A 27013-nucleotide genomic window follows, 5' to 3' on the forward strand; every position below is an offset into this window, starting at 1 on the left:
AACAGAGTTGAAAAACTCAAAGGAAATATATTTTGAAAAAATAAAGCAGATAAATCACATTAATTGTAGGTATTGGAAAGAAATAATGCATTCCTTCATAACTATTCTTGCTTTGTGTTGCAAGAAGTTATCCTTTGGCAGTCTGGAGAATAGCTTTCATTACATCAATTTGATAATGCTGAAATTAAACAAGTATCCTTTTTAATGACTTAAACTTTAAAAAGTAACGTTCTCTCTCATTGTCCAAATTTCGGGTATGCTAGGCAGTTTTTCTATATGGGTTATTCATGTGAAGCAAAACATTGGGCGTGGGCTTTCTAAAGAACTCTGTAAATCAACAAAGCTATACATAGCACAGTCTGATGTAGTTACCAGCTGATATTTCTGCAAAGACACTCCAAATGAGAGAGGAAATTCCAAACTTCCTTATTATTCCAACATGCTGAGCTTGCTAGTCAATAAAAGTTTTCCAAGTTTTATTTAGTATATTGGTGGCATTTGGCTGGTTCCAGTGGCAGGTATCCTTTGTTTCCTACTTTTCGTTAGCTATGAACATTTCATTAGTGTTGCATTTCTGCAACACTCCATTTTTATTATGAGGAATAGCAATCAAGCTATTTCCATTTAAGCATCCCAAGCACATCCCCATTTGACTAGCCAGTAGTAAAAAGCAGTATTACAGTGAATATTTTCACAGAGAGTGTGCTGGTTTTGTGTATGGAATTTGGAGAGCTCTACTTTCAGGACCTTACTTTATAAAAGAATATTGCATGTAGAAGGGAGAATCGAGCCTAAATATTGCACAGCTTTGGATTTCTCTTTTCAAGCTTTGGCACCATTCATGTCATCATAAGGCAGTCAGCTTCTCCAAACCCAGGCAATCCAAGCTGAAGAATAATGAAAAAAAAATTTTTTTTAAAAAAGGGAAACAAACCAGGTTGATAGGAAAGAGATGTGGTTAGTGAATAAACATACTTTACACTATAGTGGAAAAACTGTGCTGTTGGAATAACAGTGAATAAAACAAAAGCAAAATCAGAATAGTCATGTTAGTGACTAGAATGGGAATATGTTTAAATATATACCCATTGGCTAGAATGAGCATATATTTAAACAAAATCAGAAATGTATCATCCTATTTTTAATATACAAGAAGAATAGAATTACGGGAAAATGCTGGATAGTCCACGTAGACCTGATTTGAATGTCATAGGAAAGCACCAGCCAAAGAGTGATTAATAGGTAGTGGAACACACACCCAAAGAGACACATCTAGTGAAAAGCTGTCTCTTATCTGAAGATGCTTGTCCTAATTTTGGTATTCAACTCCCATGTCTGTTCTCTGGGGTGCAATTTTCAGCTTTGTGCTGGAGCAGGTTATCAGACCGTTGCCAGCTATATAACTAACAGCCAAGCAGATGTAACTTTTTTTATTGTTTTTTTTTTTCTGCTTAGTAAATGTAGCTTCATTTTAAAAGGCACCTTCCTTTATTTAGTGCATAAAGGTGTTAACACCACTTTGAAGTCAAATTAAGAAATCGAGATGACAGGGTTACAATATATGAGAAGATGTCGAATGGTATTGACAGATTTTTCCTTTCAAAAGTGCAGAGACAGTTAATTTTCAGACATGAAAACATCCTAGAATTGTTGTGGTGGTAAAAATTAAAGGTTCTGTAAGTTAGCTGTTAGATTCTTTTTGTTAACTTATCATGAGGATCTACATATGACAGTTCATCTTCATTTCCTTTTATTTTATTCCTTCTCAGATTTACAAGCAAAACATTCCTTTTTCAGCTTTGTAAGGCAGATGAGCAGTTCATACCTTTGTGGTAGGTTTTGCTGTTATTGATATAGGTGCTCCAAAACAAACAGCTAATTTCTGGAGTTGGAAGTTTTTCAGGATTCTTTGTATGCATTGCAGTCCTGGATAGAGCCGTGTTTGGATAAATCTGCTTATCTTTTACACAGATAATCTGGTTGGAATTGCTATACAGCATTGTTGCCAGGTATTTCTCAAACAAGAATCTACATATATTGTTCATAAACTCTTTGGATTAAAATTCAGTGATCTCTTTCCTAAAGAGCCTTGGAAGAAATTTTTTTATCAGAAAATCATACCAAACAATAAATCTTGTTAGAGTTCAAGGAGGCAGCTTTTGAACATGGGGGTCCGATCTAAAAGCTGGTTTTTTATAACAATGTATGTCGTAGAGTATAATATTTATTGAAGTTGGACTGAAAGACTTTTGTAAAGGGTCTTGACTTGTCAGGTTTCATGCTACTTGCAGAAAATATATACTATTTGCATAACTGTACAATTTCTACTGCTTAAAAGGAATTTTCAAAGAACTTCTCTTTTATTAATACCCATAAGAAAATACATCCTGTGGATTTTTGCTGTTTCATTTTCACGCTGTTTTTTATAAGTCTGTTACCAAACGTTCTACATTGTCCTTGGTCATAGACACAGCTCCTCCAGGGAACGGGTATTTGAGCATGACAGGTTATAGAATAAAACTCTCTATCTGTACCCTACTCCAGGCCACCACAGTACTGCAAGTCCTACAACTTAAGAGAAATTAGCCATGCCCTTTAAGAACTGCCACTGTCTATTATTCTTCTATATTTCATCATCTGGGATACTGAGCTCCCTTCACTCCGTTAAAGATGTAGTATGTGTTTCCTTATTCCCATTCTGGTATAAAATAAACAAAATTCCAGAAATTGACTGTTTCAATGTCAATCCCATGTCTATCTGTTTCAATAATAACTGTTGTGTATTTTACATATTCTTCCCAGTTAAATTCATCACTACCTTGATTCCAAACACCTGAGGGCAGTAGGCTGAAATAGAATTACAAACATAAAGCCATAGGATTCTGCTGAATCCCACCTGGTTTTATGTGGGATTTGGCATTAGTCTCTTTAACAAGTGGAAAAAGCAGTGAATGTACATGTCTAAGTATAGCAGTGAGTTATTAAAACTGTGCCTGTTACCAGAACTTTTTTTAAAAATTACCGTATTCACTAGTTCTTGGCATAATTCTTGGTGTGCTCCCAGTGAAAAAAAAAAAAATCCGCAAGTAGCTTTTTTGTTTTAAGAGAACTGAAAATTCTCACTAGAAATTTCCTTACAGTAAATCAAGTTGGTACACTTTCTAAATATTCAACAACATCCTGAATGGCAATATATTCTAATATTGTATTATTTCTATGCATCCATCTTCTGAAAAATATATGACTTTTGCTAATTTACAGTTACATCTTCGTAGGCCACTTTTTTTCTTTGACTCTTCTAATTATGGTAAGCATGAGAAAGCCGACCTTCCCTTTCCTCACCCTCTTCATTGTACATCAGAAGCCAGTATTCTTGTCTGCTGGAGTTCAGACAATGTCAAAGTGGAGGGGAAAAAAAAAAATAAGAAAAACAATAACTGGGGCTGTCTGCCCATCCTTCCACTGTGTGAACAGGGAGGGTTTGAGACTTAGCATTTTTCATGGGATAGGATTGTACCAAGACTTAACAAATTAAAAAATAATGTTTAGAAACTTCAGTAAAGGGAGTGATTTTGGGGGGAGACTTTTAGAAACACATCTCAGTTATGGATTACTGTACACAGAGCTGGTACCAATTAGATAAATCATTTTGTTTAGCATACAGATATGAATGCACACCGGGCTTCAGCTACTAATACTTAGATTCACAAGCACAGTTTTAGATTTCAGCTTTAAAAGGTTGGCAGATAAATCTGGGCATATTCTTTAGTGCTGTGAATTTCTCATGAATAGAGTTTCTGCAATGTAATTTACTTTGTTAGATAAAGTTCTATATTTAATGTCTGTTGCCGTTCTTCTTGGAAAGAGGTATGCACTACTTGAGTAGAAAAGTGGTATTTATTTCCCAAAATTCTTAATAAAATAAAAAATAGTTTTACTGTTATTCTGACATTTGATGATAATTATTTTTTGGGGGGGACGTGTTTGCGACTCAGTGTGATTGCATCTTTTCATTACTTAGCAGGGAAATTTTTTAAAATGTTTTAAAATGAGTGTCTAAAATGGTAGTTATACATTAAGGTATAAGGTAACTTCAAAGATAGCGTTGAGAAAGAAATACAGGTTTAAATTTTCTTTATCTTTGTCACAGAGTTTATTTGTTGATTCTGAAGGAATTAAATTGATAAATGCAGTGCTCAGGTAGCACCCTGTGACATTTTAACCTGGGTTCAAAGCTTCTCTTGTAGTTCAGCTCCCTCAGAGAACCTTTGATGTTCTTACATTCATTCACCCCTCATTTGCTATTGTCTTAAGTATTTACCTTCTGGAGTTTATTTAGGAAAGGTATTCTAGGATGTAGCAGAATATCTTAAAACAGAACCATGGTAGGCTAAAGGTGCTTACAGAGATGTTAGTCACCTGTGATCTGTCATGTACTTAGATATAAGTTGCAAGGTCAATACTAAACGTATGTGATTCTAATTATGAAGAAGTGAGGAAGAAACTGTATGCTTCCTTGAAAGATATATCTGACATTTTCTTTTTGTGGTGGTTTTCGAACTTGAGTATTGATTTTAGTTTTTTTTTAACTCAAACATTTTAGTTGAGTTGGAACAAAAATTCCTTGAAACTCACTTCAAAAATAGGCTTTTCAACGTATAGTTATTTTTTGTATCCCTTATAATTTTCAATATTAGATTTTCACAGCTTTGTGTGAGCAATTAGTAATATGTATATGCAGAACATTTGTTCACTGGAAATATTAAATAGCTCATAAGGCATTTGATATCTAAAATGGCTGTAACGCCTTCTCTTCATCACAAGGTTGACAGTGGGACTAATGTACTTTATGCGTGAGGTTGAAAATTAAACTGTGAAGAATTATCATAATCTGAATGCACAATGTGAAATGAGAATTGCATAGTTATAACCTTTTCTTGAGGGGAACACTGCTGAGAGATTACTTGTTTGCATACCTCCTGGGCATAAGTTTTATTTATTAAATTTTATTTTAGAAATGCTTTTTTTTTTTTGATGCAAGAAACGTTAAGGTCAGGTCAATGAATTCACTATTTTGTTTTAGAGATCTACAGAGGGGGATTATTATATATTTTTGAGAGCTGAGTGTAACACAGGACATGATTTTTCTTCTCTGCAGTTTCTAAATAGCAATTCCTGAATGAACAAAGCTGTGCTATGAAACCGAAATGGTAAAACAAATATTTACGTATGGAATGATGAAAATTCAGCAAGTTAATTTTAACATCAAAGCTAAATATTAGCATAATTTTTCATTGAAGTTTAGAAAACTAAGGATAGAAGTAACTTTGGGGCTGACTAGTCTGCCCCCTCACAGATTGCCCAGGGAAGTTGTGGAGTCTCTGTCCATGGAGATATTCAAAAGCCATTTGGATATGGTCCTGGGCAACTGGCTCTAGGTGGTTCTGCTTGAGCAGGAGGGTTGCATCAGATGCCCTCCAGAGGTCTCATCTAGCCTCAACTGTTCTGTGATTCTGTGACCTGATGCAAGATCAGCTGTAGGTGTGCTATTCTTAACAGGTGTTTGTCAGTCTGTTTTTAAAACATATTTGTTCCTTAATTATAAATACTGGAGGGTTTTATGTTCTCTGTAGGCTACATATTCTAACACTTCACTGTTTTCGCCTTCTTTAGACTATTTTTCATATTGTTAAAGCTAAATTTTCCTTAATGCAGTTTAAGTATGTAATGATTTTCTGTCCTATCCTCTGTGGATACTAATCTATAGCGCATCAACTGTCTGGGAACGTGAAGACCGTTATTTTGTTTGCTCTTCCCTGAGGAGAAAGGAGACGTTGCTTCACAGGCCGCAGAGAACATATGTATCTACATAGTGCAATGTTATGGGTTTTTTCTCTTTTCCTCTCAGCAAGCATGATATTGTTGACTGTCATCTACAATTTCCTCCCCAAATCTTTTTCTTCAGTAGTGCTTCTTGCTTTTAAATTCCTCATCTTTAACGTAGATTATGCCTACCTCACTAAAATACCTTGCATTTGTTCATGTTGAATTTTATCCTATTATATTTAGGCCATTTGTGTAATTTTCAAGATAATTTTAATGACAGTCTTGCTCTTGAAACTCTTTGATGCCCCTCCTCACTTGCTGGAAGTTTGTGAGTTTAATAAATATATGCCCTCTTATATCAGTCAGCTTGGTTAAAATTTTGGTTTTCCTGTTGGTTGATGCACAAAAAAATCCAGTCTATTTTTCCTTCCATTTTGACAGTGAACCATTGATAAGCATTCTCTGATTTTCATTTTACAAAGAAAATACTTATGAAAAAACTACTGTGGAAATTATTCTCTGTGTAAGTTTTACTACAAGAAAAAAAAAGGTATCTGAGAAACCTAGTGCAAGCAACATATGTATCTCCAATGACTATACATATTTACAGAGAATTTTATCTTGAAGGATTCAAAATTTCTATGCAAATTATATATAAGGAAATCCTTTTCACAAAAATGTACTTATTGCTTGGAGAGGGTATAGCTGTAGTTTAATAATTCACAAGTGGCACTACCCAGTGTTTAAAAATGCAAAATGAAAAAAGACACCATTTTTTTCTGGGGGATTGTTCCTACTTATCTTTAATAAACTATCTCAAATCCCTAAGCTAAAAGTCTGAAATTAGGGAGTATGAAATCATTGTGTAAACAAAACTACAGAGAGTCAAAAAAAAAGATCCAAATTGGAATTTGACCTATACTTAATTAGTAATATCAATACCTTTATTTTTATAAAAAGGCAAAAATATTTTCTTATCAGATGGCAAATATTTTTGGTATTGTCAAAATTTGAGGGTTTAGATGTATAAATTAATTTTTCAATATTTTTTACTTTGTTTTTCCTAATAGTTTTGTATTTTGTATATTTTGGCATCAAATAGAATTTATAAAAGGAATAATTGTATCTGATTCATTCACTGATTTAATAGTAGAGTAATTATAAAAGTCACTTGACTATTCATTATTTACCAGTTTGCTTTTCTTGTAGTCAGAGATTTTGGTGCTCATTTAAAATCAAATTTAGCTTGCCGTTGCACTTTTTGTAGTGAAAATAATGAACAAAATCAACTACGCTAGTACTGGTTATGAAGTCATGTGTACTATAAAATACGTGCTGATTTATATACAAATATAGCCATTTTTGTTCTATCTGTATGACTTGACACTTTATAGTTTTTTAGGATTAATATGGAAAAAAAATAATTAAGCTTAGAAGAAATGAGAGTTATGCTGCAATTCCAGAATAGCTCATGGAATGCACAGTAGAAGTGAAGTTTTGAATTTGGTTTGGGTTCCTCACTACTAGTTTTCTTTCAGACCACTGATTTACCCATTTCCCAACTGACTGTAATCAGTCTGTTATTGCTAATCCCAGACTGGTCATCCTACCAAAGGCGAATCTGCCAAAGAGTCCTAATGGTGCTCTGATTTCACCAGAGTTTTATCAGGAACGTGGCAGAAAGGGAGTCTGAGAACAGTATCTGTATGTTCAGCATGGAACTGCACTTAAAACTGGAGGGGGGAAAGGAAGAGGCACATGATCCATGGCCTTTTTCTACTCTGCTACAACTTTAGACAGGTCAGTTAGAACATCTGTTTGTCCTGAGCTTCCAAAGGTCCAGAACAGTGTTAGTAATATTAACATATTTTTGTAAAGCATTTATTGGATGAAAAATAGCATATAAATGCCCTTTGTAGTGATATGGTATACAAAAACTGGGTTTGAAAAAAGTATGAATTCTTTTTTTCAGAATGTCCTCAATTACAAGGTAAGAGTAGTAGGGAGTGGCCTGATAAACACGTCTTTTAGTTGATCATCTGGTGTTGCAGTCACATAGAAACTCTCAAGGAGTGCCATATCCCCTTACTCTCTTGCTGTAGTTCTTGATACACAACAGCTATTCAAAATAATGTCCAGTTTAGCTCGTGACAAAGGGGTGAAGCTGCAGTTACTTCTGTGATCTTGATTGACTGTCTCAGTTTTCATCTTCAAAGTAGTTCTCTGCTTCTTCCTTCCTGGGCCGCTTTTCGGTTTAGACATGCAGTTATTCCATGGAACTTGGGTCTGGTCAGAGCTCCTCCTCTTAAACTTAGCGAAAAAGGTGGTTAAACACTTTGGATTGAGAACTTTGTTTTTTAATAATTTGTTGAACTTATACAATTGATTTTGAATTGTTTACTTTCTGGAAAATTGTCTTAGTACTATTACCCTTGCATCCAATCCTTCTTCTAAGGTTCAAGATGGTTAGCCATTTTTAAAATATTTTTAACAGAGCAGTGGATAATAATTGGTTCTTGAAAGAAAACTTTCCCTAGTGAATGTATCATGCTGTAAAGTAACTAGGATAGATTTATTGATTCTGGCTAGAAATTTGAAACATAACCTTGAACGCTTTGTGATCTTCCCACTGATACGTCCAAATTACTTCTGGTGCCAAGTATTGTATTTAATTCACATTTTTAAAATTTTTTTTCTGTAAAAATATATTCAACTGAGTTATTTACTAAGATATATCATTAAAATTTACAGAGATAAAAAAGGAATTTATTCACAGTATTTGCTATCAGATTCTGTCATACAGATGTGTTGTTCTACTCACCTCTTATTTCAGTATTGCAGGATAAATTTTGATATACACCTGTATAAATAATGACTACATGGTTATTCTTGCTGAATATTCTCTATTCATCTACATCTACATGTGGATGAAATCATATTAAATGTATGTGAACCTATAAACTCTTCTTATGTGGGTAAAGATGAATAATAATCCATGCTTTGTAAAAGCAGCCAATAATAAGCAGTGTGTGTCCATAATCTTTATAATTATGGGGGGGTCTAATCCTGATTAAGTATACACCTTAGGAAACTATATACTTCAGTATTACACATTATTTAAAGTTTTTGTAAGCAGTGCCATTGCAGCTGTCTAATCAGTCACTGCTGCGACACTATTAGTTTTTAATTGTAGTACTGCAAGAAGAAATAAGTGTGATATACCTCTTCTCATCACTATGGTTTTAATCCTATAAACTCAACATGTGCAAGTACACACGCAGCAAGCTGAGAAAGTATTTCTGCAAGGGCTGTTCAAGTAATCTGCTTCTTTTTGGGGCGGCATCTGAATGCATATCACAATCTACTAGTTTTCAAATACAAATCTCTATTTTATTGAAAATACCTAGCAAAGGAAAACATACCTTTACATATTTTTTTTCATCGAATAAGTCGATAATGCATGTTTACATATCATTTGTAGGTAACTATAAGCAGCAGTGGCTGCTTTTATTTAAGAAAACTTTGAAATGTGAAATTTGAAACTTCAGGCTGAGCCAATGACATAAATGTCTGTGGTTTATAAACACATGCATAAAAGAAGAAGCATTCTATCAAATGTTCTGCAACTTAAAGGTTTAGTGGAAATAATACCTATTGAATATTTCACCATTTTTGTGTGCTTAACAGTAAGAACTCTCTTGAGCCATAAGCATAAACCCTGTCTGCATCTGTCAAAGGGATTCCCCAGATTCCATACTCATGCCTGTATGTAATTTAGTAACTGAATAACTTTATCTTATCTTCTTGTTTCAATTTCAGATTAATTTGGTGCTCCTGTAAAGCAAAGTTCTTACAGGCTAGTGTGTAGCCAGTGCTGTGTTAAGAGTCAGTATCTACTTAGGGAAAGTTGATGGACCAGTGAGTCCCCATTAATATGGAGCCCTTCCAAAGACAGGTGATATATCCAACCTTACTTCTGTAATCACATATTTGAATAAAAGTTAGTTGACTGTATTTCAGAATGTTTCTGAAGCTACAGGCTGCAAAAAATATCCTAATAATTAGTTTAAAATCATTTGTGTAACTGCTAATTATCAACTTATACACAACGATTTCTTACCCAGATCAGATCTTTGTTGCTTGCGTTTTACTATTGAATTAGTCTGACAAGTGGCAAAAAACATGTGGCTGCACTGTTGCAAACCTGAAAGGGAGATTTAAAAATCCCCATCCAAGAAAAAAAAAATGATTGCACCAATAGATTTGCTTTTTATGGAAAGGAAATAATCAGTGCGGCCTGATTTTTACTTATCAGTAGCTCGGGTCTGTGCTGTGGCATCTACTGGCTGCTGGCTAGGAGCATCTGCAAAAAGAGAAACGCTGAGGAAAGGTATTAATCAGTAATTAATAAACAAGCTTGTGAAGAATTAAGAAGACACTAAAAGCAAAAGTAGTAACAATAGTATTTCTTGATATTGAAGGAAGAAAAGGACAGATACCAGGAGGTATGCAACTGTACGTGATCTTTTAGTGCCAGAAACTCATGCTTGCTAATGTAACTACATCTCCATTAGCAAGGTTTTCCTGTTTAGATAGGCAGCAGCGTAGTTTTACTGCTAAATGGATCTTGTGTTTAGCTGGCATAAGATTAAAAAAAAAAGTAAAAAAAAACAAACCAAAAAACAACTTTTGCAGCTTTGTCAGGTTCTGAAAGCTGCCAAGAAACCTCTACATTATGCCCTGCTCCAAACATTGAGTGTGCATACACAGTCTGGCCCTGGAAGGAGCTGGAAGTGTTTCCTGACCAGGACATGTTCTAGTGTTAGCTATGAGCTCAGACTTTTCCATTCTTAGTTGCAATGCAAGTTAGATTACTAAAGTTTTTCTGTTGGACTTTAAAGAATATACAAGAATTACTAATACTTTAGAAGGCTGGTTCTTCCCTTTGAGGAAAAATAAAGTGAGAAATGTCTTTGGAAAGTTTTAATTTTCTATTGAAAAAGTAATACTTTTCTTGGAAGAACTTAGCTTAAAATATTCAATGGCAATATATCACAAATATAGCCTAACAAACAGAAATGAGAAGGCTACCTAGGACAATATAAAATGTTTCTATCTGTCAGTGACATGCTGCAGATATATGGCTGATTTCTTTCAGAAACGTTCCATTTGAAAGGCAGATGTAGCATCGTCTTCACTGAAGCACCTTTTGTGCTGCAGAAACTATGAATCAAGCAGGTACAGAATCCTTTACAGCTCTGTACTTTCCAGTTCTCGATATGTCTGTATGGCCCCCTTAACTGGCAACTGCTCCTCCCAGAAGCTGTAGTTTTTAGAGGGGTAGTTCTGAGGCCCCAGCAGGTAGTAGGTTTGCTGCACTACAGAGGTTGGCGTTTGGGGAAAATGGGCTCCCTCTGGTGAGTGGTTGAGTGGTTGTCAAACGAACTACCTAGGGGTTTTGGCCAGTCTTAGTTCAGATTTTATTTTAAAATGGACTATCACGGTACTCGAGCACCCACATCCACTGGCATATAAAGTGTTGATGGCAACTGTCAACACTCGTTGTCTTTATTTCCTGAAGTGGCATAGGTCTTGCAGTAGTAAATCGTGCAATTTTTCACTAACTGGGAGGGGAAGGTAGGAGACTGACTGCTGGAAACAGATCCCTACGGCAAGTCAGGTATTACAGCTGTGTAGGATAATTTTGTCGTGCTTCAGTTCTAACTCTGGCCTTAGTAAATCACCAGTGTAGTTGGTTAATATTTCTTAGGCATTTTTCAGTTCATCCTGTGCTGAGAAACTTATTACCTTTACTTTTTGCAGGATGCTGGTCTGAACCAAAAAAAGCATGAATATGCTTTCTTTTGTAGCAAATTTATTTATACGCATGTAAACCCAGAAACTAAAGCTCTGTAGTCACCCACCTTGCTTCATTAATTCAAGCACCTCCAGGCTTTAATGGTAGAGGGCTGTCAACACAGTACATCTAGGTACTACATAAACTGTCTCCTAAAGAAGATTTGACTGAATTTTTAAAAGCTGAAAAGGTCGTTAAATTTATCATTGAAGCAAGGTTTCTAAATTAAATGTTTCTGCAACATTTACATCTAGAGCCCAGTTAAACAGGCATCCTATCTTAATGGAACTGGTAAACTGGAGATACCTAGGTAGAAATCATCTTAGATCTTGCAGGTTGTTTGCAGTAGGAGTGAGGATCTCTACTTCTTGATCTAGCTACAGAGTAGGTTTATTGAAATTCCTGGGTCTTTTTTTTTTTAAAAAAAAGGTTTTCAGTTCTTTGTGATAACTGCTGTCTCATCCTTTCAGTAAATACCCTTCAAAGGGTGCTGTGAAGATAAAAAGGTGATGTTAAGGGGACAAAAGGAGGAGGAAAGGGGACTTTCAGTTCCAAGGTTTTATTCAAATAGAAATAGGCCACGCAAGTAAAATAGGTGTGACTGCTGAATCGCAGGGTAGATAATTCTAAACATATCTCAAGCCCAAGTAATAATAACTGGATTAAAAAAAAGAAAAGCTGTATTTCTTAACTTAGCTTGGAGGTTTCTACAGCTTAGTTGCTTTTTTATTTAATTGCTAGCTGTGTCAGGCATGATCCCATGAGGAGTTGTTCCCTTCTCTCTCACTGCTCAGTGGTAGTTAAAGGTGTTCAGAACATTGAATACTAATGGATTCTAAGCAGAGAAATTGTAGACTTCATTGTGCCCTGTAAAGCACGCAGATGTCTGGCACTGAAATTGCTGCAGGTTTGGTGAATAGTGTTAGAAACGCGATCAGATTGACTGCTTTGGATTTGGAAGATGTGCCGGTATCTTTTTCTTATAATCTACAACTTTATATGATGTGTCAATGGAACATCATTGGGATATTAATTAATCTTAAAATAATAAATTAATATTAAAAGAATAAATATTAAAATTAAAATTCACTTTATATATTAAGAGTACTCAACGAACATAAATATCAGAAAACTGAACACTTGCCGAACGCATCAAGAAATGAAAGCAAATTCATTTCCTGAACATTCCAGCTGCCTGATTTTTTTCCTTTTGTAATTAAATTATCTAGATAAATAAAAAAAAAAGTTGTAATGCACTTAATCACTGAATGTAATTGCAAAGATACAATGAAAATCCAGAGCATTTTCACTGGGCAAATTTTAAAATTACAGCCTTAAACAATTTGATATTTTGATTTGAAAAAACAGCATCAGGTTTTGTATTCATATGTCTTGGTTATAAAGAACGCCCTTTTTGGTGATGTAAGAAGAGATATTTTTTAACAACGTTACTACTGCCTCTAATATTAGGGAAGGAAAGGACAGCAGTGATTTTTTTTCTGAAAAATAAATTTATCATATTGTTCATCTTGGAAAAAGGTTTTATTCAGCTTTGGTGTTGTTGAGAGTTTAAATCCATTCTTAAATTTGTCTCTGATCTTACTTATTCATCAGAACTGCAGATGGCAAGCCATTGCAAGACGTTTGGATTTAGTCATTATCATTTAATAATTTTGTTAGCCTCACTAACATCCTTCTGCTAAACTGCTAGCATAGGATAATTTCCATATGCTAATATCCCAGATCATCTCTTCCGTGACTGTAAGCAATTGGCACGATGAAACAGTAACTGCCCAGCTCTGGGCCCAGGTAATTTCTCGTTTGTATAATGTAACAATTTTATTCTGGCTAAAGACAAAGAACTTTACACTTTTAATTTACTGTGAAATATTGCTACCTCTTAAAGAAAGCAATATATAAATACATGCTACAAGACTACAGTAGCATTATATATAGTAGCAAAGCCCACCTTCTAGAGAATATCTTATGATATTTGTTCTTCTGGCCTTGTTAAGGGTACTCTGGGAGCTAAGTGATGCCAACAGAGAAATTTATTTTGCTCCAGTGTAATTGTGATCAGCTTTTTAATTGTACAGTTACATGACTTGTCCTTTACTAGGCCATTACTTTAGCATCTAGCATGTCAGAATAAATATTATATTACTACAAGTTTGCAGTAACTCCGCTGACATAAAACCAGCATAAATACAAACAGAGGCTAGGCCAAATTGTTTAGTTCAGTTCAGATCCCTGATCTTTTGGAGTGGCTCCAGCATTGTATAAAGCATTCTTTTTTTTTCTTTTTTTCTTTTTTTTTTTTAATGACTTGTATGTACTTCAGTATGACAACTAACAAGATTTCTGTTCTTGGAAATTCAAGTGTAGGGGGGTTCTGCCTGACCCCAGCTATCATACTGCTTCGTGGTCCCATGCAGCTCATTCTTAAACCGAAGGGCACCTACACTGTAATGAAGTTGGGAACTCCTTATGGCAACAGGAGTATGATCTTAGTCTCATTAATTACTCTTTATATTAAAGCAGTAGATAAATTTGTGAATATAATGGGTGATGAGCCTTGGATCTAGATTACGTTGTTAGCAATTGGAGGAAAGTGCCTTTTCTAATCTTCGTTTCAGTGTCATTTAAACTGAGAAGCATTTGCCACTGACTTTATTGGCATTTGTTTGGTTCCACGTATTATCTATCTGGAATAGATGCTACAGGGAGTACCCAGCAGTCGTGTCAGTTAAACATGTCATTTCCCGTTGATTCCCATACATTTGATTTATGTCTTCAGACGGGGTTAGGGCGTTACAGCCGCGTTAAAGCCAAGCCCAAGCAGTCCCGTCGGCGGCAGAGTTAACTCCTTCCTGGGAGAAGGCACGGTGGAGCCTCTCCCCCGAACCTCAGGTCCTCCAGAGAGGGCTGCGGGGAAGCGGGATGACAGCGGGAGCGGAGGGAAGGGAAGCGGGATGACAGCGGGAGCGGCGGGGAAGGCGCCGAGCGAGGGGCAGGGCGCGGGAGACGGCGGGCGGCGGGGGCGGGAGCCGCGCTGCCTCCCGCCCGGGGGTGTCCCCCCGCGCCCTGCCCGGCACCGAGCCCGCCGGCCGCCGTGCTGGGGGGGACACTTCACCCCCAGCCTGCTGGCCGGGGCTGGTGGCTCGGCGCGGGGAGCCCACTCGTGTCCTCCGGGAAGCGAAAGCGCTCTTACCTCGGAGTGGGAGTCGCGCACATCCCTTCTCCCCACGCCGGGCGCCTTTCAGTCCTAAAATGCGGGGACACCGTTGCCTAACACACCGCAAAGCCGCCACGCACGGATGGTGCAGCTGACCGTGCGGGACCGTGGTGTTCCCGCAGCCTGTTGTCTGTGGCCCGCAGTGGCCGAGCCCAGGGCAGCGTACGGGACGGTACGTGCTCCCACTGAGGCGGCTCCGCTCTGGGTGCTGCGGGCTGTTACGAGCAGCAAGTTTTTGCGGGTTTGGGTGTTTGTGCGCCTCTGTTAGAAAGCAATTTGCAGATTTGCGAACCGGTAACTTTTTAAATGTTAGGGACTATTACTTTGTTGTAAAGTATTTAACGTTCCTTCGACAGAGTTTCTGAAAGGGGCATTTTTCATTTTCTGATTTTTTTTCCTTTCAATAGTGGGTAATTCCTGACCAGGGCCTCTCTGATCCACGCACTTTCCTAATGCAAAGTCCCGAAAAGTCTTCATTCGGGGAGATTTCTTGCACTATGCAGCGTTGTCGAGCTGGGCTGCTTTCATTAGCGGTTTTGAATTGCTTTAAAGAGGCAAAGCGTGTTGCCTTTAAATACACGTTAAAAAAAGGCTCTTGTCTTGAGAAACTGCTCGATTTGCAGGAAACCCTCCGGATGTTTGCTGCTTTTCATGTGGCATTTGTGGTCGGCTCTGATAACGCTGGGAGCACCACTTCCAACACCGCATTCTGTAATGGAACTTGAAATAGAAACACATCTCTCGCCGGAGGATCCCCGCTCCGCGCCCCCGCGCTGTGTACCGGCGGGTTTAAAAGGTCAATAAATCAGAAGGATGAACTCTCGGCGGCATTGTTAGGTTGGGAAAGTTAACGAATGACCCCAGGAGTCGTGCGACCACGAAGGTTTCGGGAGAGTCAGAAGAAGCTCTTTACTAAGCGCTTCAGGGAAGTGAGGTGTAAGCGGAGCGCGCAACTGGAGTCAGCGCTGTGCGGTGCGTTTTAAAGTTACAGTTCAAAAAATACCCTAAACAGTCAAAACAGAAATCGGGAAAAGAGGTGAGATAAACTATTTATGACATCAAGGCCACTGAAAGGGTCACAAACTGCCAACTTTTTCTGTACAAACCCGGGAGCTTTTACTTTCTCGGCTTAGGTTCAAAACACACCTTTCTTTCTTTGATCCCAGATCAATGAGCTGTAGAAACAGTTTGCACAAATCTCCCAAACAAAGTCAGCGGCAGTTTGCTTAGTTTATTACCTCATGTTCATTATATAGAAAAACATTTTCTTTTCTGCTGAAAGTGACAGCCCCAGAATTGCCATAAAGTGTATTTGCAAGCAGTCCCTCTACTCGCTGAACTTTTTCAGCGCAAGCTCTTGCGGGATTTGTTCCCTTGTCTCACGAAAAAGTTTCTCCTAAATAGAGTAAAAGGGACGGTTTGGCGTTTTAACAAGACCGGCTCGTGAAAAAGGTAATACTCTCTTCTGCTCGTTAAACTCCAGGGCGGTCAGTTTTGTCCGAGTCAGTAACACGGCGTGAGCTGGGAACTGGTCTGGGAGTCACTGGAAATGCACCGACTTCGTTAGGGCAGCGCATTGTTGCCTTCTTGGTTTTTGTTTTGCTTGGAAGTTATCTTGCTTTCTCCCTTTAGCTGAGAATTCTGTTCTCTGCGGGGAAAAATATGCACACTTTCCTCCTGCATGAGTTTAACTCAGACAGGACTTGGATTCTGTTGAATTCAGAGTTTTCTGTGGGTATCAACCATGCTTCGGTGCGTGTCCTGTCCCCGGGCAGCTGGCCTAGGATTAAGGGCTCTGACTCCCAGCACGTCGGGTCGGGAAATGTCACAACATCAGCCATAAAACTAAAGTCACTGGCAGAGCAGCATCAAAAGGGTATGCCCTAAGGTAGTGTCCCAAAGGCGTTGGACTAAAAACGGTTGAAAAAGCACTTAATTCCTAACGAGCGTTCCTGGTTATAATGGCCAGTTCTGTGATGGCCGTCGGCTTTGCGAGCGGAGTATGTCCCCATGAACTTATTTTACAACCAATTTTAAGTACGTTATACTTTTGCAAGAATGGTGTTACTATATACTAGTATGAGACCAATTTACACATGCATATGTAGGAACATTGCTTTCGTATCCGCTGCTTTTTACAGCATCTGTTGAGGAAGAAAAGCAGAACCGTTTGAATCGCTGCCGCTTGTTGTTTTGGACTAGCGCCTTTGTTTGAACGGGGAGGAAAAAAAAACCAACAAAACTAAAACCTTCTCTTTGCTTGGTTTTAGGCAGATACTAGTCCTTTAGCAATAGTTTCCACTGCTTACAACAGGGATAAATACAGGATAGCATCAGTCTGGAAATATATCTCTTGTGTGTGTATATATATATATATAAAATCGCTTATACACACACACACACACACATATATATATATAAAATCTCTAACAAACAGAGGGGAGCAGAAAGTACAAATGCAGAAGTGCCTCAAGGATTACCCTCCTCAATGTTAGTCCAGGGCAGCTGCCACTCGCCACTGCCGCCTTCTTTTTCAAATATCTACTGTCTGTCCGGTGTAAAAGAGCAGGTTTTTCGTTGCACGGAACAGGAAATTCAATGATAGAATAAGTTAATGGTGATGCTGGCTCCATTCATTTAATTTCAGCGAGAATTCTTACGATATTTGTTTATTTGATCGAAGTGGCTACCCAAACAAAGGTGTCCTTAACCAAATAAACCTCTTTGATCTTCAGTTTAAAGCCAGCGGTTTCTCAAATAAGCATTGATGCATTTAATAGCACCACATAACAATGCAAATATTAATCAGAGCGGCCGTGAAAACGCCGTATTTTAAATTAGTTTGTATGGCAAATAAGAACGAAAATGGTAGCGAGGTGGAATTTGTGTTTGTTATGAAGTGAGGGACTTTTTACAAACATCTGTTTGTATTCACAGCTTATTTATTCAGGCAAATCAGAGAAATCCCGAAGGAGGCAATGCAACAAGCGGTATGTACTGCAAAGCTCAAATTAAATAATAACTAAGTCAACTTGGGCTACAGACAATAAATATTAGCGCTTTTGTCAAGTACTGAATAACTTTATCACGACGTATGAAAAAGTGGGATGGGATTCATTTCCTAGGCTTTACTGTGGATTCAGCATGCTACTGTCCCACGCAGTTTACATCTTTCGTGGGTTTAGGGGCTCAAATTTGCTAAGGCAGCACTGGAAGGTAGGAAGCAGATGATGACTTGGCTTATTCTTCCCAAGTTACATTCCAAGTCTGCCTACCAAAGAAGCTCCTTGTGTCCCTCCGGGCGTCACGGGGTGTCTAAGTACGGTGGGAAATAATCTGTCCCTTCCACATCTTTCGTGTCTCCTCCGGTCAGGGTTGTCCCTTTCTGGCCAGGCCGGTGACGGGTGGGTATTTGCCGGCGACAGGACGCTGGCGCACTGTGGGCTGGTCCCTGCTGCAACTGCGGGGAGCAGGGATGGAGTCCCTGCTTACGAATGCGCTGTAGGTTCCCCCAATGGACCCCCCCATTTCGTTGGGGCGGGGGCAACGCTGCCCGCGCCGGGCCCCGCAACCTGCTCAGGTGCCGGGTCGGGCCGGGCCGGGCGGAGCCCCGGGGCCGCCCCGCGCCCCAGCGGGAGCCGCCGCCGCCGCCGTCCGGCGCCGCGCCCGCCCCCGCGGCCCTATTGGCCGCGCCGCAGCTCAAATAGGGCCGGGCGGCGGCGGCGGGCGGCAGCAGCGAGCGCGGTCCGAGCGTCGAGCCCGTCCCGCCGGAGCGTCCCGAGATGAGCAGCCCCGATGCGGGCTATGCCAGCAGCGACGACCAGGCGCAGGGGCGGTGCTCGCTGCCCATCATGATGCCGGCCGTGGGTCCCTGCCCCTGGGCAGAGTCGCTGAGCCCGCTGGGCGAGGCGAAGGCGAAGGGCGAGGCGGCGCCGTCGGGGGCGGCGGGCGGCCGGAGCAAGAGCGAGGCGCGGATCCGGAGGCCCATGAACGCCTTCATGGTGTGGGCGAAGGACGAGCGCAAGCGGCTGGCGCAGCAGAACCCGGACCTGCACAACGCCGAGCTCAGCAAGATGCTGGGTGAGCGCGGGCGGGGGGGGTCCCGGCGGGCGGAGTGTCCCCGTGTCTCGGCCGGCGGGTCCGGGCTGCGGGCGGGGGTCGGGGGCACCCGGGGGTGGGCGGGACGGGGATGCCGTCGGGCGGGTGCAGGGGCGAGGAGCCGGCGGCCGGCCGGGTGTCGGGATCCGGCGTGCGGGAGGAGGCAGCGGCGCCGTCGGGGCCGGGCGCTGTCGATGGGCGTGCGGTGTGACGGTGCCGTTGTGCGCAGGTAAATCGTGGAAGGCGCTGTCGCTGTCGGAGAAGCGTCCGTTCGTGGAGGAGGCGGAGCGGCTGCGGGTGCAGCACATGCAGGACCACCCCAACTACAAGTACCGGCCGCGGCGGCGGAAGCAGGTGAAGCGCCTGAAGCGGGTGGAGAGCGGCTTCCTGCAGCACGGCCTGGCGGAGGCGGCGGGGCCCGGGCTGGGCAGCGAGGCCGGCGGCGGCGGCGGCGGCAGGATGTGCGTGGAGGGCCTGGGCCTGCCCTACGCGGAGCAGGGCTACGCGGCGGCGGGCGCGGGCCACTACCGGGACTGTCCGCCGCTGGGCGCCGGGTTCGACGGCTACAGCCTGCCGACGCCGGACCCGTCGCCGCTGGACGCGGCGGAGAGCGAGGCGCCGTTCTTCGCGGCGGGGCTGCAGGAGGAGTGCTCGCTGGTGCCCTACGGCTACGCCCCGCACCCGGCGGCCGAGTACCCGCCGGCGGCGGCGGCGGCGTCCGAGAGCCCGGCGGGCGCGGCGCTGCGGAGGCACCTGCCGCCCGGCGAGGCGCTGGTCCCGGGCGGGTCGCTGCAGGGTCTGCTGGGCTGCCCGGCGCCGCTGCACGCCTACTACGGTCAGGCGTGCCAGCCGCCGGGCCCGGGGCGCGGGCCGCCGCCGCTGCCGCCGGGGGCGGTGGGGCAGCCGTCGCCGCCGCCCGAGGCGGCGCCGTGCCGGGAGCAGCTGGAGCACTTGCCGCAGGAGGAGCTGCTGGGCGAGGTGGACCGCACCGAGTTCGAGCAGTACCTGCGCTTCGCCTGCAAGCCCGAGCTGGGGCTGCCCTTCGCGGGCCACGAGGCGTCCGGGCTGGCGGCGCCCGAGGGCGCGGGGCCCATCTCCTCGGCCGTGTCGGACGCCAGCACGGCCGTCTACTACTGCGGCTACCCCGACGTGTGAGGGACTGGCTCGGGGCCACGCCACGGACTGGCGGGGGGGCGCCCGGCCCCGCTCCTATTTATGTAATTTATTTGAATCTTGAGAACTGACAGGGTATCCGGGACCTGCTCGAGGTTTAAAAAGCGACGCGCCTCTCGCTGTCCAGGTGGTGCGGGTCTTACCATCGCTGTCCGACAGTGACGTGTAAAACTGTTCCTGCTGTGGAATCATCATACTAGTTACACACGTGGGATACAATTTCTGAGATCTTGTTAGAGATCCATATGCTTTTGTAATGTTGTACAGAGTGCTGGTTTTTATATGTTGGATTTGTACAGGATAATTTTGCACTTTTACAAATAAAGGGAAAATAATAAAAATGGTCACTGATATCTCGTCAAAGAGATATTATCGTCCTTTGTAATCGATTATTACTGCTTTTAAAACTACTTTAACTAATGTCGATTGCACTAAGCATTAGGTCGTGTCGCCCTTCCTATAGATACAGTCTTCTTCCGTCTCTCTTGCTCAAATTATAAACAAGACTTTAAGCATTCAAAAACCGTCTACTCCACGCTTTTATTTAATTATTTGAAAACAAGTCTATTGGAGGTTTCTTAGACGGTTAATTACTATGACTGAATAAAAAAAAAGATGCAACGTATTTTATGTTTGAGGTGTAAAACGACTATAAGAAAGCTCTTACTGAAGTAGGTTAGGGTTTGGGTCTGTTTTTAACGTAATCGTGGGCACACTGGATGTCATTACGAATAGCACCTTGCTGAAATGTCCGGATCAGCGCTGGTTAAAGCACCTCCACGTAGAGAATGTCTTTCGTGTCCCAGTAGCTGCCCTTGCTGCGCCGGGGAAGGCGGTGGCCGCGGGGGGTACCAGATCTGCGCTGCGGAGAACGGGAGCAGTAAATCAGGGTTCAAAGTAGGTGAAAAATTTCGACACGAGCCTCTGAAGGGGGAATGGGGGGGGGGGGGCGGAGCGGCCAGGAGCAGCCCGCTCGAGCACCCAACCACGGCGGCACCTTCAACCATACGTCAAAGAATCTTCCCTTTTCTTTCCTAAAGAGACTCCTTGTGCCACGTAATCGCGGCTATAGACAGAAATATCTTTGTGATTGACAAATATGCGCCCTGCAGTTAAGCTTCCGTGGAAAAAAAGGCGTTTTCGTTTAGATGGTAGGACTGAGTCCAGCTGTGGGGTGGGACTGATAAATTCATTATGTTTATTACTTAAATCGCGGGGAGGGGGGAATAGTCATCTGGGTCGTTTGCTTCCTAAGATAAAGCTGTGGAACTGAGCCCTGAGGAGGAGGGAACCCGGGCCGAAGTGTCAGACGTGCCCACTGATTAACCTGTCTTCCACGAAGACGGGAAATTAAATTGGGTGCATTTTCAAATTACATTTAAAGAGGCTTATGTTTGTACCGGTGAAAGATAAAATAGTGTACACAGACCCAGATGTAAGCTGGGTCACTGAGCTTCGACCGTAGCCTCATTGGCAAAAATTGAATATGTAATTGCATACTATTAGTGAGTCTTGCATTAAAATGCGTTCAAACCCTTAGTATTCTCTAAAATAGTCTACCCTGCAGTTTCTTAATCTTCCCATTTTACTTTTCAAGCAGTCTTCAAATCTCTAAGGTATGTCTAAAATACTCACCCTGACACTCTCTCCACTCCTCTTCCACATGTACATGAGAAAAGCTATGTATTCCTGAATGAGGTGGTACCTCAGGACAAGGACATCGGATGTCTTCTTGATACTTTAATTTGGAAAAAAAGTTATAACGTGTTCCTTAGCATAGACATGTAAACCCAGTAAAGAAATATGCATGTGAAATTATGGTTTTGTATTGGTTGAGTTTTCCTTTTATTATACAGCTTCAACCTACAGGATTAAATTGAATTAATTTGCCCTTCTCGCACAGGTTCACAGCTTTCTGGAGGAAAACCCTTTTCGTTGTTTTTGGAAATAAATCATTATTATACTTTTGATAAGTTTGGCCACCATTTCTTGTGATTTTTCAATTAGGTGCAGGTTTTGGTCTCCTCATCTCTCCTTCACCCCAACTTGTCAAACAGTTGAAAGCTGAAGTGAACTTGAAACTGTAAGCGGATTCATGATGGAGGTTGAAAACCTACTTAATTTCTGTAATAATACTGGAAGTGATTTACAATAAATAAATGTATAGATTTTGGAATAAGGGTTGGCCAGCATAATGGTCTTGGGTGACAAATGGTGGGTGATGATGGTGTATAAGCAGATCTTACAACAACTCTTTGCATAGAGCTTTTGCAGACTCAAATCTAAGGAGCATTATTTCCTGTGTGTATCCAGATATGTAGTTTCTTTCCCCTCCTCCCTTCCTGGGAGAAGATCTGAACCTTCTTTAACATGTCTAAAATGTGGCAGGTTTATGCACTGCCAATATAGTTGGAGGAAAATTTTCTGAAGCTCCATCCAAGCCCTATTTTCCATAAAGCATGTCTTGACTTTCCAATTATAAATGATCTACAACTAAATCTGTCCTGTAGGCCTTTTGAAAACGGTAAACCTTTCTCATGTTCCGTGAATGCCCATGACAATTGGGTATTAAAAGAAGGACTGATTAATAATCTTTGGCAAGTATTTTCCATGGCACGGTTCTGGCAGTCAGGCGGTCGCTACCTGCCTCAGGAGGCTGCGTGTGCCACAGCCCAAGGTGATCCATGGCCTTGTCACTTTGCCACTCTCTTCACGCAGAGCTGAGGTCTGCCACTGCTACCCTCTTCCCAGCACTGAAGCCAGGGCAATTCAGTCCCTGGAAACTGCAAATGCTCTTCCCTTAGGTTTGCTCCTCGTTTCACCAAGAAGACAGGGTGACATCTTTACATGCCTCTGACCTTGCCAGAACAGCTGCTCCCCAGTTAAAAAATGGCTGTAGCAGGGCAGTGCCTTCAGGCCCCTTCCCACAGGGGCGTTGAGTGCTCTCTGCAGCTCACTTAGTCCACTTGGGCCCAAAAGGTATTCAGCTCTTCTTTTTTTGTCCCTCTCTTAGCAATTCATTGTGTTTCAACAGGTCCCTAGTCGGATCTTGATTTTTCCTAACACAGCCAAGCTCCTTATGCGGGTGTCACACTGCAATCAGAAGACATGTGGTCTGGTTTTCGGTTGGTTTGTTTTAATTTTTTTTTTTTCCGGACTGTGTGTGTGCTCTCTGTTCCTTACCAATTACGTAAATCGGTAGAAAAGTAAGTAGGCCTAGTCTGAGAGAAAGAGATTTCAGACAAAGGTGCTAAATGAAAACCAGCTTGAGGTTCATCTACACAGGGCAGGTGGTGGGGAAAATTCAGGAGGCAAGAATAAAACTACACTTGCTAGTGGAAGGTAACTGGGACCGGAAATGTCAGGAGCAGTGGTCTTGTGCTCTGAAAAAACAAACTTAACTTAGCAGGTTTCTGTCCGTTTCTGGTAGCTGTACACTTTTCAAATCAGAGAGTAATCCATAGAAGACATTCGCAGCAATACTGCTGCAGGGTTTCTCCTCATAGAGAAGTTTTATCTATTTATGTGGCAACCCTACTCTTGTTTTGAAATAAATGCCTTCCCTGTCTCCCCAACTCGTTACGTTGCCTGTGAAAGACATACAAAAATCCTGCCTTTAGCATGCCCACGCGGGGAGGGCGTGCTGAAAACCACAGCCAGCCACACAGGAGCGGGTAACGGCACCGGTGCAAACAGCACCGGGACACCTAGCGTGGGCGACAGCGACAGGTCGTTTGCAACCTGTGACAAGCCTAAATGAAACCAGCACGGTGCCGAAGCGGCCGGGGGGGGGCGGGGGGAGCGGAAGGGGACGGAGGAGGCTTGTGTAGGGTCCCCGGCGTTACAACAACCGTCGAGTTACCGTCCTCCCCCTCCCGGGACCCCCCGCCCGTGTCCCGCCGCGGCTCCGCCTGCAGCTCGGCGTGGCCCGCTCTTCGCAGCCCGTGGTGAGAGCCGGCTGCGGGGCCGGGGCCGCACCGCTGCGAGCCCCCCGCGGTCCTCCGGGCTCTGCTTGCCCTTGAGACCCGCTGCCAAATTCGGTGGCAATTGCCTAACGATTCAAATACGACAGACAAGCAGTACAAATATAGAATCACAGGATGGTTTAGGTTGGAAGGGTCCTTAAAGATCACCTAGTTCCAACACCCCTGCCATGGGGGGGTTGGAACCAGACCCTAGTCCCACTAGACCTCCTCACATCTCCTCTGATCCTTTACTTAGATGTCAGCGTTGCATCAGGGCCTGGCAGTGGCTAATTATGTCTGTCTTGCTGCACCGAGTAGCTTGTGTTATAGACGGGTCTGTAAATTCCGGTACTTACATACCCACGCATGCTTAAGGTTAAACAGACAATTATTGTGTTGACTAATTAAAAGCCTGCAAGATCAGAGCGCAATTGCCCTGCTTCGGTTCACAGTCTACAAAAAGGGGACAGTTTCTTTCACCTTCAGTGTGTTGGAACAGAGGCTCTTAAATACGGGAACCACCTCTGCATCTGACTTGGTGCACTGGCCAGTCAAGGCTTCTCGCAGACTGCTACTTTTTGATACTGTAACTGTATGTATTTGCACCCTGAGTGATTTACTCAGGAGATCATAGGAGGTCTGTGGCATAAAGAGGTTTCAACTAAGATGTGGATCCTGGCCCGGAGCAAGAGCAGCTATGTCATTCTCCTTGCACCTCTCATGGCAGCTGAATGACTTCTCTCCAGTTTGGATGCTGCTGAATCTGTCTTCCGTTTCATTCATTGGGCTGGAAAAACACCCCAAAGCCCGCACTTTATAAAGAAAAAAAGAAAAAAATAAGAAATGGACGTCAGCGGGAATAAGCAGTTTCTACCCTGTAAAACAAGAGGTTATGAAGGCGTTGGCACTCGTGTAGGAAAAGGGTAAATTACTTGTTTCCTCCCCCTGCTCAAAGAGCGGTGCGGAGCCATCCGGACCCCGCTGCTGTCGACACGGATGATCTGTTCTCACTCCGGATAGCCGTGTCCCACAGGCGCTTGTGGAGCCCCAAGGCTGAAAACCGGGTGGGATTACACGTTTACAACATATTACTCCTGAACCTCGTTTCAAAGCCACATTTATTTTGAGGAGTATGTGATTTATTTGCCGCCTCTCCTAATGTCCTTTCTTTACGTTGCCGAATCTTTATTTTCGGCGCTCGGAAATCATTCGTACTCGGGGGAGCTGCTGCTGGCGATGATGATCTGTAAAGCCGCTTTATGGGACAGGCCTTATAACCTCATGCTGTCAAGTTTTACGTGTCGTGAATAAATTGCGTGACGTGACCCCAGCTGGCCGGACGGTGCTGTGACCCGCAGAGCTACGATTTGACCCGTCCGATCCATTTCGTGTCTGCCGAAGAAAACCTGCAGCGTGTTCCCGAGAGGCTGCGTGTCTCCTGCCTAAATACTCGGCATCCATCGCCCCATCGCGCTCCAGACAGGGAGAGCGGGCGCCAGTTCCTGAGCTACCCGGGCTGGTAGAGAAGGATCCATGGGGCGACCCGCCGCCGCCAGCGCTCGCCCGGCGGCCTCCTGGCGGCAAAGCCCGCGGTGGCCGCTCTGTCCCGCTGCCAAACGGCGCGAACGGCAGGTGCCGGGGCGGGCACGAAGGGGTGAAATCAGAGGACGGGCAGCGGTGCGGCTCCGGGCTCGAAAGCAGCCCACTAAAAGCGAGGCGGAGTTACAAGGCAGATCCTGTGTCCCCTGCCGCTGTCCTTGAGGATGTCAAATTGAGGATGTCAAAGCCTAAAATTCGACTCCAAACTATAGCAGGGGACGCGGAGACTGCATGCTTCTATACTAGGGGAATTTTAAGTACGTATCTAAAGAATACAAGTGATAATTTTTATGTGTGTGTTTGTTAAAAACTGGAGCGGAGAAACTATTCTTTCCTGTAATTTAAGGGGGTTTAATATAAACATATTCAGCTAATTTCTGTCCGAAGGGATTTCTGTCAGACTTAAGTTGACAACATTATCATTATTAACATTAAGTGGCCGCTTGATCGTTTCTCGAGTATGTATTCCGCCCCCCGGCCCCTTCCCAGCCTGCGGGCATTTATATTCGCTTCTCCCGGTTCCCAGTTCCATACTTCATGTGGAAGACGAAGGGCTAAATAACTCACGTCAGCGCCGTTCTTTGTTAAGAGCTAACATAAAATTATTTAGTCTCGACTTCAAGCGAAGCACTAACACAGAGGTACCGGGTAGAAATTGCAAGAAGCCTTAAATAATTCCTGTGTCGGTCGGTGGAGAGAGGACAGGGGATTCCCCGAGGGCAGGGAGCTGCCGGGGGTGCTCCCGCCGCCCCTCCCTTCCCAGGGGTCACCGCACCTCCAGAGAGGCTGGAACACGGGAAAACGCGGCTTATTGGAAGGGAAAAAAAAAAAAAAAAAGGCGTTATCCTTAACGGCCGGCAAACTTAATTAATGAGGCCTCGATTTAGTCAGGTTCCCCCCCTCCACCCCGCCTCCGATAACTGCACAGCCCTTTATTTAAATAAGAAGCTGTAATTTCAGGGATGTTTTCAGCTTGTAGAGTTACGCTGGGTAACAAAATGGTCCAACAAATACATCCCAGGTCATGCCAAGGTTGCAGATCGCTCGGCTGCTCGTTTACGGGCAAACTTGTTATGCATCCACCCTGCATGAAATATGGCACTGACAAAATACCTTCCGCGGTACGCAATGGAAAATAGGATCATTGGTACGATTGAAAATACGATTAAATACCAGAAAGCTTAAAATGGAAAGATTCTTACAGCTGATGAGCATATGCCATTTATCAGGACCACTCTTGCAATGATGGCAGTCGGAGAG

The 27013-nt window shown here is 42.9% G+C and overlaps 1 protein-coding gene across 1 annotated transcript; it reads left to right on the top strand.

The window, feature by feature from the left end:
* The first annotated feature begins 18656 nt into the window (after window positions 1–18656).
* LOC134510767 (transcription factor SOX-17-like) lies at window positions 18657–20541 on the top strand. The gene is made up of 2 exons (XM_063324002.1): window positions 18657–18998; window positions 19246–20541. Exons 1-2 carry the CDS (start codon window positions 18701–18703, stop codon window positions 20169–20171), a joined length of 1224 nt encoding a protein of 407 aa, XP_063180072.1. The 5' UTR covers window positions 18657–18700; the 3' UTR covers window positions 20172–20541.
* Window positions 20542–27013: the final 6472 nt, after the last annotated feature.

This window comes from Chroicocephalus ridibundus, chromosome 2, assembly GCF_963924245.1.
Source record: "Chroicocephalus ridibundus chromosome 2, bChrRid1.1, whole genome shotgun sequence".
Classification (NCBI taxonomy): domain Eukaryota; kingdom Metazoa; phylum Chordata; class Aves; order Charadriiformes; family Laridae; genus Chroicocephalus; species Chroicocephalus ridibundus.